Source organism: Dermacentor variabilis, chromosome 1, assembly GCF_050947875.1.
Source record: "Dermacentor variabilis isolate Ectoservices chromosome 1, ASM5094787v1, whole genome shotgun sequence".
NCBI lineage: Eukaryota > Metazoa > Arthropoda > Arachnida > Ixodida > Ixodidae > Dermacentor > Dermacentor variabilis.
The window spans coordinates 146,567,069-146,581,346 of NC_134568.1; the positions used below are offsets into that span (position 1 = coordinate 146,567,069).

Here is a 14,278-nt window from a genome sequence, read left to right on the forward strand (position 1 = left end):
TGCTGCTATTACTGATGGTTCACCAACCATCTGCGTAGTTTTAACAGAGCGTAAATGCGCACGAATTGCTACTATACTCCCGGCCAGTCAGGCACAAAAAAAATGAACTAGAGCCTGTTATGATCAAACTTCTGCACCACTGATCTAGCAGAGCTACGAATAATCTTATGCTGACAAACGCAATCTCGTGCGAGAAGAACTCCGCGGGGTCCTTGCAGCTTGCCACATCAACGTCGCTCAGCTCGTCGGCTCTCCACAAAAGTGGGGGGCAAAAGTCGTACGGATGAAGGATTTTGTGCGGCCATTCCTGGCTAGATATTTAACTCGACCACTTGTGGAGGAACTTACCTGTCGATGCCAGTAATCATAATTTAACGAAGTACGTATGTGGTCCTTATGTCGCAGAGCATGAACTTTACTAAAACATTTGAAGTAGTCATGGCACGATGATTTTGTTAACAAGAGTTCAAATAAAGCTGCTAGGTACCGGTATCGACCCATGAAACAACTGATCTATCGACCATTGCATCCAAACGTACCAGGGCCGTCTACAAAACAGTTAAAAAGTACACACATCTAAGAGGGCGTCTCGAGTATTACATTTCTGATGAACTTACGAATTGGTTTCAAGTGTGACTTTCTGTCTGTCGGCAGCTGAACAGAAAACTCCTAAGAGCTTGCGGCATGTTCATCTGTAAAGCCATTCTCAGTGCCTATTCAGATACAAATTTATTGGTTCCAAAAGAGCAGATACAACATCACAAATATACATACGAGGGTTCCAAAGTGAAAGAACTGCAGTGGTGATGAGATACAAGTTGAGCTTTTAAGTAGCGCTTTTTGATAGATTGGAGCCTGCGTATTCACAGAGTGTATCTATCAATCTTACCAACATTGGCCAGGATACTAACCGTTTATTTGAATTGTATGGGCCTTTCAACAAGATTGCTCGCGCATGGGCGTCGCTAAAATCCACGCTAGATTGTTGTGAGTGAGTGTGAGCGCCTTTTCGTGTGACCTAAGAGCGATACTTACTTTCTTCCATGCTTGCCGGCTTCTAACAATCCATTCCAAAATTGCTTATGTCGAAGACTAAAAGCTGAATTAACTTTATTGCCCGCCTATCCAAGTCCTCCGTCAATGAAATATAACATCATCATTGACCCCCCCCCCCCCCTGATAATATAGTGTGAAGCCGAGCTGCAGTGCTTCTAGAGTGTTGCCACACAGGTTCAACACAAGCACTTGCTGACAAAGACACGCCCTCTGTTAAGGCGTGGCTTAAAGCTGGGTGGCAAGCGAGAGCCAGCGAAACTGCAGTAGGTATTGTGCAAAACATAGCTTTTATTAATTTATTCTTGAAACACTAACAAATCCACATGAACATAAAGATCATGAAAACACAGATAATATGTACATATACCGTACAAAGGTGACAAAGCTGGGGAAGGTGCACATTTTTGATAATACACAAATGCTCGGAACGATATAGTGTGAACATGGTCAACGTCATATCTGAAGCAAAACCGCGAGAAGCAACCCACTCGCACATTTCTGCCACTACCGTAGCCCAATTCTTGGCTTCGTTTCCAATAGAATTCAGGTCATTTGAACAATGCCCAAAGGAAAATGAGTTGACTGCGGCAATCAGCTTCGTATAGTAGAAGGAGAAGTTTCATATTTAGCAGGTTTTACCCTTGCCATCAAGACTCAGTGCGATGTAGATAACATTAAAACGAAGTTAATACACTTTAGTTTTTAATAGTATTTAGATTTTTACTTGATAATCGTCCCTTGAATTAAGTGACGATTAACCGCTGCAAAACTTATTTAAAGTGATCATAACGCCGTTCTAAGAACAGCTTTTCCTTTCCTTTTTTGCTTACGTACCGGCCAAGAACCGTTACTTTTCTGCATATAGGAAAAACGCACATGCGCAAGCGTTCCGATGCCGCACAGTACTAAATCAGGTTGCAGCATTTGCGAAGCCAGACGGATTTGCTTTCGTATCAATTTTGATCTGGAACGCCTGTGTACTTGTAACACTGCGTGTCAGTCACTTCATGTGCACATGAATAGCGAAGAGTTCTCTGCTCACCTAATGATAATTTTTCTGATTTTTCCTCGTTCTCTGAGTCTCCTAGTTCTGCATTAAACATGATGATCATTGGATTATCATTTAAATCAGAATATTAACAGGGTGGCTGATCACTGACGTTGGCGAGCCTTTACCCCGAAGCAATGTCACCTGGTGTGATGACAAAATTCGTCCCCAGCACGCGTGGCTTTATCTGTTGCCTAAGCGACTGAATCTGTAACCGAGATGAACACGGAGACATGCTCTGGCTAGTTGTATGTGGGCTAGGCGCAGGTACACGTTAGGCGCAGAGCCACCAACGGTTTCTGTTTCGTAATGCAGGTTCACAGAGGAACTTCTTGTGAGCATCCCGACGCGTTCCGCCGGCCACCCATAGAGTGTTTTAACTGAGCACTTTTATTTCTTACTCAGGACATAGATTAGCTGTTTGGCCTCCAAGGAGCACTGCATTCGTTTCGTACATTATCGTTTAACTCCAAGGTATGAGCGGAACTATGCCGCTGGACGCTTCTCAGCGTTTCACTTCGCCAGTCGGTGAGTGAACAGAAGTTTTTTGCTGGTGACAGTATCAAAGCGGAGCGCATATGCATGGATGCGTTCTTGCTTAAAGGCTGAGTGGTGCGAACCACCAAAGAAAATCAGAAAAGGGCTCTTAACGTCTTGCAAGCTACCCGCACCGATACGAACGTGTGATTCAATAGCCGAGCTTGCCTCCATGACTGCTTAACATCTGTACCACATAGATGTAAGGGCGGGTCAACCCATCTCACTTATAAGAAAACTTGACCATTAAGAAAAGATGTAATCACAGACTGTTTACGGCTTTACCCGGCGAAGTTCTCTTTTCTCGAGTTCTCTCATTTGAGTTGGCGTAGATCTGCTTTTCTTGAAACAATGCCCCTTTTTTGTTGCTGTTCTTAGACGTTGCCAGTGACTGAAGAGAAGAACGTGAAACACGAACACGCAGAACCAAAGACAAGTCAGTTAAACACCAAGGTGCATTGATGAATGATCACTGAGTCATGAACTAGTGCCCGAGACAACGCAGAGAGTTCCGCGAAAATCCACTTATATTGCTGATATTACACACAGGTTTTCATAATATAGCACAAAACGTTTTTCATCCATGACAGCAAAATAATGTTTCTTAGTTTTGGAGATGATCCGTGGACGCACGTACATGGGAGAGGAAAGACAAGAGCTAATAGACGCTCCCATAGCGTGGCGAGTATATGATATACACACATCTTCTATATACATACAGACCTTTATTTTGGTTGCCCTTTAGCTTTTAAAACAAGTTCACTCAGACGTCTTACTACGTCTCGTAACCTTATCAGGGAATGATCGCGTAAAACAGAAAGCGCTTGCCGTTGATATACATGTGCGAATGGAAAGCACAAGCTTATTAAGGTTTTCGTGCAACCAAAAAACACCCTGTGTACGCGTTACATCTAGTGGCTACACTGAGGAGAGGCTGCCTGGAAACAACAATGACGTCTTGCGGGGCGATGGTGATGGAGTTAATAAATCGAAAAAATTGTACTCTCAAGGCTTGTACCTCACATTCGAGACAGCAACAGAAACTTGAACACTCGAAACAACAAGAACAAGGTGTTGGGAGAAAAGAAAATAACGTCAACAACAACTAACAAATACTTGCTTAATTTTTCCCCACTGGGCCGAAATACTCGCCCACCACCTTCGCTGCCCATCGTACTCTTTAAAAAGCTCCTCCTCATTTTCCCCTCTCCTTTCCCAAATTTGACCAGAATCCAAACGAAAGCGCAATATGCGCCCAATTGCGGTATCGAGAGTGTATTTACATGCATCGCGCATACAAAAATAAATAAGCACTCCTTTGTACGCACAATGTTATTTTTTTCTGCGCGTTGCCCATGGGGAAAGAAACGAAAACAAAAGACGAAGGAGCTGCGCCACCTCGGCCTCCGGGACGCGTCAGATGGCTGCCCCGTCGCGGCGAGTAGCGCCGACGGCACGCGCCCGCGAGCTCTACATCACTAAAGAGCCGAAAGCTACCGTGGCGATGGTTTGTCCTCGCTGTACAAAAAACGTGTGCAATGTTTTACAAATATATTAAAACGTTGTACAAACTGTACACTCATCCTTAAGTCCACAAGTTTGTCGAGCCCTGTACTCGCACTCCGCATTGCGTCGGAGCATCGCTAAGCTCGGCCGCTCTTTGCGCGCATTTGTTTTGTCTTCTCCCTCGTCTCCTACAGCAGCTGCACAATGCTTCCGATGTTCCTTGGTTGGGCCAGCTGTACGATGCAATGGATGCGTCTGCAATCCGTCTAATCTTCTCTACACTTTCTCTGTCAAGCGCAAGATCAGAACAAAGGGTGGCGGAGCACCTGACCCACACGTCGCCGTTGGTTGTTCCAATCGTCTTTCAGCGTGCGAGTACTAAACGCTCGACGTGCTCGGGAAGTGGGCCTCTTTCTTGGAAGGGGAGCAGGTGCTACAGTAGACGCGCAGTTTCACACAGCTGCACGTAATGAATGTTCTAAGCTACCTGATCGTAACGAATGCCGAAGTTTACGCACTTGAGCATGAACAGGGTTTTAGTGTGGAATACACTCACAGGCAAATAGCGACGTGAAATCAGAACAGGGACAGCAGCTTGAAAAATTTGCAATCTGTGCAATGGCTGAAACGGTAGGGATTTAGCTCCCTGGGTGCATAAATTTTAACCCGTTAGGCGGGGAGCTATAAACGAGAGGAAAAGATGTCTTGGCATAAAAATTTCGATTGAAGATGCCACCGTGGGTGCTCGTATAGGTTAAAGTGAGTCTTGCGCTGTTGCACTCACTGCAAGTCTAGCAAGCGTTCCCTATTGAGGAGCAAACTCACGCGATTGAAGATCGAAACGGTAGATATAGATGCGTTATCTCTAAGTATGCGCTTTTTCGTGTTTTCAAACTGCAGTTAGAGCTACGGTTATAGAGTTCACGTAAACACCGACGCTTGTCACGGTGGCTCAAACATTCGTTTATATCACACAGGCAACGAAAGACGAACAAGACCCGCCGTTAAGCGCCAAAACTATAACATCGGCCTCTCTAACGCCCGCAAATGAGCTCGTAATCACGCACCTCTCATCGGTTGGCAGAGCTGTTTCGAGACATAACTTCTGTTTTAATTTCTTTATTTGTTTGAGTTTACAAGAAGACGCGTGTCACGCGAAGTTCAAGCTTCAACAATTCAACGCCTGGCCACTCGTGAACGATTGCTGGCGTGTTTTGTGATGCTCTAAAAAAAAAAAAACAAGGACAGCTTAATCTTCTAATCTACAGCCATAACGTCCTCGGTGTATATACAGCTTTACAGTTTCTTAGAGCACGAAAAAAAATGACGTGATAAACTGTTGGTCGATACAGCGAGTGGCATCAAGCCAGAAGGAAAGGCAGTCGTGTCACACATCACACACCTGGAGAGGTTTCTTTAGCGTCTTGGGCTAATTGCTGATGGGTTATGACGTATGTTATGGAAAAGGTAAGGCTTATACACTGGATGAACTCACATGACGGGTATGAGCAGGTGTTGTGTACTTGTTTTTTTTTTTGTCTTTGGTTTCGTCGCACACAGGCGTGTAGCACAGACGACAAGAATGCCACGTTGCGTGCCGCTATTTCCCGGTCGGCCGCTTGCGTTGCCCCCTCGACAGCATGGGGCCCCCAACGCGATAATGAAACGAAGCCCGACATACTTGGCGTCTTGTGCCGCCACTTTACTGGGCAGCCCTAGAGTGAAGCTAGCTTACACGGACACCTCATAGCGCTTTGAGGATGAGCAAGACTTGGATGTTGCAGAAGAACAAGCCAAAAATACACCGCGATGTCGACCGACTTTCCCACTTTTTTTTTTTTTTGCTTCTTTGCTGTCGCGCAGCAATAATTTGCTCCCCTTACTCCTCACGAGAGAAAACGACAGGCAGTATGAAAAAGAAAATTGAGGGAAAGAAAAGGAATGGGAAACACACTTTCAGGTCTGGATCTTAAGAATAAATGTAAAATCTAAGCAGATCCATTCAACCTTATACAATACATACAAGGCAGTGTATACGCCCGCGGTACCTCTGTTTAAGCGGTTAGAGTACCACCCCCGCAATAACACTGCGAAAAAACACAGTGGTTAGGTGGAAGTGAGCTTCTTGAAAGAAATGATACACTTAAATTGCCTGCCAGCGGAATAAAAAAAAGAAAAAGAACAAGTGTGTTACGCGACGTGGCACAATGACAGGTTAGTCAGACTAGCAGAAATCCAACAAATTCCCATCATTTCTTCTAACATCGAGCAACAAAGGTAGCTAGCAGCAACATTGGCGCGGTAAACAGCGACAGCGCCGGCACGCAGGAAAGTAACGGTGTAAGCGCACGTCACACAACAACGGCGGATCACAAGCAAGGGAAGATTCTGTGTACGCTGGTACATATTCAACAAATAAGGAAGGTGGGGGGATACGACACCCATCACAGCTCCTGCATTCCTTGGCAAACGGTTAAAGTGCTGCTTTCAGTGGAAAACGAACGATCGCCTGAGTTGACCATTAAACTCAACTTGCTCGCCCACTCTATGCTGCTCCTTCAGATCCATTCTGCGGATATGTAGCGAGCAATGCAGCACAAGTTACTCGTCTTTAGTGTCAGGCAAGTTACGTGCTGGCATAAGAAGCGAAAACAGATGTTTATGTCATTTTCATCAGTACAACTTGGAAGTCCACAAGAGTAACGCATATTTTTTTCATATAGCAGACGTAGTCTGGCTAAGGAATTGGCAATATTAGAGTACATTTCGTTATTATTTTTCTTTTCTGACATTTTTTGACAAGTTCTTATTAAGCATGACGCAACCATTTGGGCCTGTAGTTCTGCCAGAAAATACGGCCATCGGTTCAAAGCCAAGCTCCCTTCATTCTTTTTTCCTTTTGAAACATTTTGGGTTTCCGGAACATCAGTCTCCCACGGTCACATTTTTGGAGGCCATCTTAAGCGTTCCGTCTGGAACCAACAAATGTGTGAAGGATTAATTCTGCAGCTAATCTCGTAGGAGGCTTACTACACCGTTTGCACTGAGTATACGTACTTACGTGGGGTTATAAGCACGAGACAAACAAACAGTTTCGAACAGGAAAGCAGTTCGAAACGCTGCTTTGCCGGACGCCTCTCACGGACGTCCAACCAGCGAAGCGCCAAGAGCACTCACGTGAACTGCTCCCCAAGCCGGTGCGGCTACTCGTGTACCAGCCATTCGAGCAGCTGCCGCCAGATGCTTAAGGCAAAATTAAACAATAACCACCACAACAAACCTATGCAATCCTTGACGTCTTGACAGGCCACAGCGTGACGTACGCAGAACGACACCAAAAGTTGAAAGTACAGACAGCGACTCGTATGCGAGCATGCGGATGTGAAATACCATGACATATTTCAAGAGGGCGAACGTAGGAAAGGACGGCACCACTACGACTTTTGTTTGAGCGATGAAAGCATGTGACCGGACATCTACTGTGTTTGCTTACAGTTTGACAGATGTTGAGGAAAAAGAATGAACATATATATATATATATATATATCTTAGATTGCGAATGTGCCGCACATTGAAGACAACGTCAGGTTGCACACAACGAAAACGAGAACGGGATCTTGCACAATATATCAGCGAAGTGAAACGAGGCCAAAAATGTACCAGCAAGCTGTGTCCAATGCCTTCGAGCACATATCCTCTCGCGCGGGCGCAAGCGAGGCGTGTTGGGGAGCAGTCAATGCGGGCCCCTCTCGGCGCTCCGCGTCGAGTACAAGTGAGCACGCGTCTTGTTAAGCGCGTAAGGTCAACGGAAAACGTCGAGTGTCTCGCCGAAAGGAAGGACGAATAGGCGGCTTCGCCGACGTGTCTGTCGCCCGGGCCCCGGCGATCAAGGAGTCTCGAACGCAGGGATGTGTGGCGCAGCCCAAGGAGACATGGCGCTAGTCGTGGTTGTGCGGACTGGGGGGAGGGCTAGAGCTGACGCTCTTGCCCAGGCCCGAGTCCGAGCTCGCGGAGTGCGTGTGGTCCTTGTGGAGTCCCGGGCGCCTGGGCGACACCGATCGGTATCCGGGCAGCAGGAGCGGCATTTGGGGTACGGGCGACGCGGTCGCGCTCCGGCTCGGACGCACGTCCGGCCGCAGTCGCGACCCTTCCTGCAACGACAAGGGGCGCACGAAGCCGGCTGTCATCTGCGAGTCGCCGAGGAGCGGCCGGCCCAATGGCATAGCGTCTCGGACAGTTTACTTCTGTGCACTACCGTTGCAAATTACTGAGCACTGAATTTCTTGCTGCGATAAAGCAAAAGCAGTGGAGTTGTTTTCATTTTTTCACGTTATTTCTAACGAAATGGTACACACTATCAGTTGCTACGAATGCGTAGTGATGATATCATCTTTCCTTTCCCAGTATTTTTTTCTGGTTGTAGCCAATTCCGAACGAACGCAGTCTTGTTACAAACACCGGCTTAAATGTCTGTCTGACAATTATCGCTATTGGAGTTACAGGGTGGGTACCAAGGGAACGGACGCGCAGTCGAGTACGGCAGAGAGCTAGATGGGGAGATGAAATGATAAAATTTGCAGGCATAATGTGGGTTCAACTGGCGCAAGACCGAGGTAACTGGAGATCGATGGGAGAGGTCTTCAGTGGACATTAAATAATAGCGTAATGATGATGATGAATAATAATTTTGACATAATAAATAATTTATATCTTAAATCTGGTCATAACGCTACACATTATATTTTTTACTTAAATTTGATGATTTCATGCCAGAGTAAGCGAACATGGATTGGCGTGGTATCTCCATCATTTCCTTCCCACGCTCGAACGTTGACGGCTCTTCCTCCTGTTTGGGTGGTGGGTAACTCACTGGTAATTAGCGACTATGGTAGATAATTTAACGGATGTGGGGATTGGATATGTATCAAGACTGTATAACATGCTTCTTGGTTTACCGCATAATGAACTACCTTTTTCAACAGTAAATAAAATAACGAAAAAATCGTCTTTCCTGAGTTTTGGTGATGCATTATAAGTAGGATACATAGCCAAGTGTGGACTCGACTTAGGAATTTTGCAACTATAGGCGTCAAATAATGGAATTATTTAGAAAAGACCCTGTTTATTGGTATCAGTTCATGAGGAAATGCGACAAATAGGAGAAACTGAGAATCGTTGCGTTGTCTTGTGGATGAAGAGTTCTCATTTAGATGGATGAATAGGGTGCTTTGACTAGTGGTTCAGAAAAAAAAAGAAAACGCCGTGTGTGCCTACATTCTAGATGAGCCGGGTGGTCGGAGATAGCTGATCCACGCACTCAGTTTTAATGAGACAAACGATTGATTGTTTCTTCTTAGATCCCACTTGTTTGCATTGTTTTACATCCTCTGTTAACAAGCGCGGTGTAATGTAGGGCTGTGTTCAGACCCCTTCTTTGCTTTTTTAACGAATCTCTAAGCCTCACTGCATTGTCTAAGAGCGAATTTTCAGAACACCAGGTTTCATGTGCACAATAGGCCACTCGAATTCGCATCGCGCGTAGACTGACCTGGAAATCGGGCGACAGGTAAGACGACCCAAAGGACGGCGTGGCAAGCAGGGGCTGTGGTGACGGCAAAGACGGTGTCGGCACCCGCCTCTCGCAAGGTGAATTGCCAGTCAGGCAACTGAATGAAATGCGGTACACTCGCAGCGGCTTTGCTCCGTCGTTGGAGCCCGTGCTACCCGTCGCTGTAACGGAATGAACAGCACGTAGGTCAACACAAGGTGCGCTGGACAGCTGGTCCCGAGTCGGGAAGTTCTGGTACAGCCAATGCTAAGCTACGCCACGTGAGGTTAACGCATGCATTGGTCTTCGTTTTTTTTTCTTGCATTGTTTTGCAAAGGCTTTGGGAGCCGACTACGTTCATGACTAGACACATTTCTTAGAGTAGGCCGAAAGTTATGTTGCGCTTGCACCCCGCGCAATTTCACGAGGAGGACACGGGCCTGCACGCTACACTTCTATTGAGCAAGCGTACATAGTCTTGCATGAGTATTTCTTGTTAGGCTAATTAGTGAAATATACCTGTTATAGAAGCTATGTCTGTCCTCTCTGAATGTGTCTCAATTTTGCAACCCAATTCTCAGAATCGTATATTTTTAGTCCACCTTCGGGACCACATCTCGACGCAGGGAATGTGTAGGGTGGGAGCTCAGGGAAAGATATGCAGATGTGACATCTGTCAACATCTGAGCTCTTTGGTCTTTTCTTCTTTGTGACAGTTAGCTCTCACTCATGGTTTAGACATAGCCCTGAAGAAGTGACCTCACCTGGCATTTGGAAGCCGGACTTCTGTCCAGAAATCTACAGGTATACCGACCACCCTCAATTTGAGCATCTCACCAGAATATAAAAATGACTACATAATGTTCGAGATTAAATGACTGCGATACAGTCATGCTCAAGGAATGAAGATGAGAAAAACGAAAGTTCCCGCAGAAGCATTAGTCACACTCTTCATTCCGGGTTGATCTGCATCTAAGCACATTTTATAAAGCTACCCCTAAGTAGCTAATAGTGCTACAGTAAGTAAAACGATAAGATGGTAAGGAAGGCAATACGTACACTCGCAATGCGGCGATGATGGAGGAGACACGCTGGAATCGCGTTCCATGCGGTCTTCCTTAATGCGCTCTTTCCGAACTTGAAAGAACTCCGGCGCGGTGCTCACGAAAAAGATGTCACTCTGGAAACAGCAATTCAATGTCAGCGTAGGTTAGCGAGAAATAGCTGTACCCACTGGGAATCACCTTGCCGCCAGTCGTAGGCGCAATGTCACTACAAAATTAAGTGGAGTCTACCTCCCTCCATCTAGGAATTAGAATGCGTCTTCACAATATATTCATATACAGGCGTCAAACCTAGACAAACCACTAACAGTGGCCATAATGAAAATTAGGAGTGCGGCAGTGCTTCTCCAAAATAACAGACTACTTGTGTCTGTTGCACTGATTAGCACACAGAGTTGTGCCCTCGAAAAGAGCGAATGAGTAAGGACACGCCACACCTATGTATACAGCCACCGTCGGACTAAACCGGAACGCGCCTGAAAGACCTTTTCGACAGATCTACTGTGCATGGTGCTGGAAATTTCTGGTTGAGATCCCTTGAATGTATCAGCTTGATGCTTCTTGCTTGCAAAGAATCGGGGCCGAATTTACAGAGCTCTTCGTTCGTAAATAATCGTTGTCATTGGCTGGCTGCTTTCATAGTGAGAGACATATTTATTCGTAAACAAATACAAGCATTGAGTACAAATACTCATTCAGAAGGAGGTCTCACAGCACACGGCTTAAAGGGGAACTCCTGTCAGAAATTAAGTGGAAATAAATACAAAAATAGCAACAAAACAACGTTACGTAATTAGTTGTAACAATGCAATGACAGCGAGTATACATGAGTAATATACGCTATAAACTATAAACACAGTGAATAATGCAAAAGTACAAAAAAGAAACAACAAAATATAGCAATGCAACTTAGTTACACAACGTTTAAGAGTAAAGAATAAATGAAAGAAGTTCTTTCTTAAACGGCCCTAAAGATAAAAATTGCTAAGCAGTTAACGGATTGGCTGGTTTTTACTGTTACGAACAATTCTAGCGTAAGAGCTTTTTCGTGAATGCCAACCCGGGGCGCTATGCAGAAAGCGCCGACTTTGGCAAAGTTTGGGATCTCCACGAGCACAGGCGACGCCTTCAGATGAATGAGCTAATGGTATGAAGACATCATGTTCAATCCTCGGCACATCTCCAGCTTCATTGGCTTATCTAGATTCACTCTTCGGTTATCATAATTTGAGCGTTACCTCATCGACGGCTGAAAAACAAGCAGTCACCTGGTCAAACCGCCGGTGCCACGACAGCTTACTTATCGTATTTGACCGCCCCAAGAACTCCCCAAAGAGAAAAGTGTTTTTTGTTTTGTTTTACTGGCGAATCTTGCCTCTGTTATGTGTCAAACTATGACTTTGCGTAAATACTGAGGAGGACGACGCAGTTTGCTTCGTCGGCCGCCTAAACTTCCGTGCAAACGGGATCATAGTGGCCGATACAGAGGCTGTAATGCCGAAGCGTCACTTTGTTGTCGCCAGTGGTTGGCCCGCATCCCTGGGGCACTCGGAACATCCCGTCTGCCGCTTCGCACTGGGTGCTCGGCGCTCTGACAGTGCCATGGTTGTCCGAGACGGAAGGAGTCCGCGCCACATGGCACGCTCCGCGTATGCGCCACCCAATTTTGAATATGAACTTCATGAATAACATGCAAATGAATATTTTACTACAGAACGAATTCGCAGTAACAACGTCTCATTATGCCTTGGTCTGCGGCCGCTAAAGCGGCATCTGAATCATCATACCGCCAACATACAGACAGACACTCGGTACAGTTGCGAAGAGTGCGACAAGTCGTTTATACCGCTTCGCTGTCTCCGATGTATCAGTTGCCCACATTGGCATACATTTGCGACGGGGCTTTTTATTTCATATTTTACTTTTGAAGCTTTAGGCCGTATACCGCAAAACTATTCCATTCTGATTTGGTTCCGAGCTCTTGACGTCATATTTATGTAACCATCGACGAAAGCATCGGGAGATGACCCGCGGTGTTGTTTTAACACACCAGTCAAAGGCTCCCCTCGTTTATAGGAGGTAACTTTTGTTTGCTTTTGGCTTGGACCTAATTGGCTGACCAGACGCAACAAGCACGCAGAAGTGGAGAGGGTTTCGGTGGGTCGGGCCTAGCGCAAATAAACTAGATAACCCGATGAGGAGGGCGGTTACGACGTCAGCGATTAGTCATCTGCCCCTTAACTTGCGTTGGTGTTCAAGGGAAGGTTAAAAATCCGACCAAAACGGATCCTCAGCGAAGAAGAATTGGCATAGCGATGTTCTATACGTGCCGAAAGGGCTCAAAAAAGTAATACTGCCACGCAACATTTTTATTATACGCAGAGAAATGCATTCTCCCTAGCAGCACCGAGTAGCCAGTGCCAGAGCGATTGGTGCGCAACGAACCTTTATCCCATTGTTCCTGGAACGGGGCATTCACCGGCTATTCCGAAAATAATGCAGTTTTGTTCGGCATATTAATTCATGTGTAGTGCGTAGACGTCACTTTGACATGGTGAGTTTTCGTACTTTTGTGACGTCGCCCCTGACAGACAGGCAAAATGGGTACAGCCGGACAATTTTTGACCAATAGTGAAGCAATAATACTAAAAAAAGCGCGCAGAATAGGAAATAATTGATTTGCCTTTGTTCGGTCTAATCATGCATAATTAAGGCGTACACGTCATATCGGAGTGGGAGATGCGGTTTTCGTGACCTCGCGTGACAGACAGGCGATGTGGGGGTGACCTGAAAAATGTTCGACCAATAGTGGAGGGTTAGGAATAGAATAGAAATAGATTGGAATAGCTTTACGTTACAGCGACCCTTGTGTGCCCTATCGCAGCACAGAGTATCCAAACGGATCGTGGTCTCATTAACGTCCCTGTCTTTCTCTATATTCAATCCCTCTCTTTCTCGTTACTGGTTAACATATACAACAATGAAAAATTCTGCATGTAAGCTCACCTTGGAAGTGATGAGCTTCAGCTTGGGCATGGTCATGTTGTGCACGAGATTTCCGTTAATGATGAGCCGAATCTCAATACTCTCATACGTGAAGGCCATGATGTAAGGAAACACACACACTGTGAAAAGAAAGAAGCAGGGAAGGGACACCATTTCGCTACAGAATCAGTTATTCTTTGCGTATGCATCCAGAACGCGAGTGTGCACGTGCAAAGTAATCAATGAAATTGAATTAATATACATAGCATGAGACCTAATTCTTTAAAATGGTAGATCTATGTCGTACCAATGTTGTCGGGCACAGCGTTCCACTGGAAGTCGAATTCCGTCGTATTCTCGTCATTCAACTTCTGGAAGTGTGTTGTATCTGAAAAATTAAAGCAAATGAAGAAAAAAGAACGTTGTTAAAGTCATTATCATCGTCATCAAGTCTAAGGGAGGAAGAAGGTTAGACACTGGGGTGGAAGTTCTGTTTCTTTTTTTTTCCTCTGGTATTTTCGTAACTAAGAAATT

At 45.6% G+C, this 14,278-nt stretch overlaps 1 protein-coding gene across 4 annotated transcripts in view; it reads right to left on the reverse strand.

Moving 5' to 3' along the window:
- Window positions 1-1,324: 1,324 nt before the first annotated feature.
- Window positions 1,325-14,278, reverse strand: part of LOC142586075 (GTPase-activating Rap/Ran-GAP domain-like protein 3) — a 567,772-nt gene continuing 554,818 nt past the window's right edge. For all 4 annotated transcript variants that reach the window (XM_075697347.1, XM_075697339.1, XM_075697344.1 and 1 more), the window contains 5 exons: window positions 14,052-14,132; window positions 13,766-13,884; window positions 10,755-10,875; window positions 9,696-9,877; window positions 1,325-8,298 (listed from right to left, as the gene is read on the reverse strand). In XM_075697347.1, coding sequence (XP_075553462.1) covers window positions 8,086-8,298; window positions 9,696-9,877; window positions 10,755-10,875; window positions 13,766-13,884; window positions 14,052-14,132 — 716 coding nt within the window. In that variant the 3' untranslated portion in view covers window positions 1,325-8,085. The remainder of the gene's footprint in view (window positions 8,299-9,695; window positions 9,878-10,754; window positions 10,876-13,765; window positions 13,885-14,051; window positions 14,133-14,278) is intronic.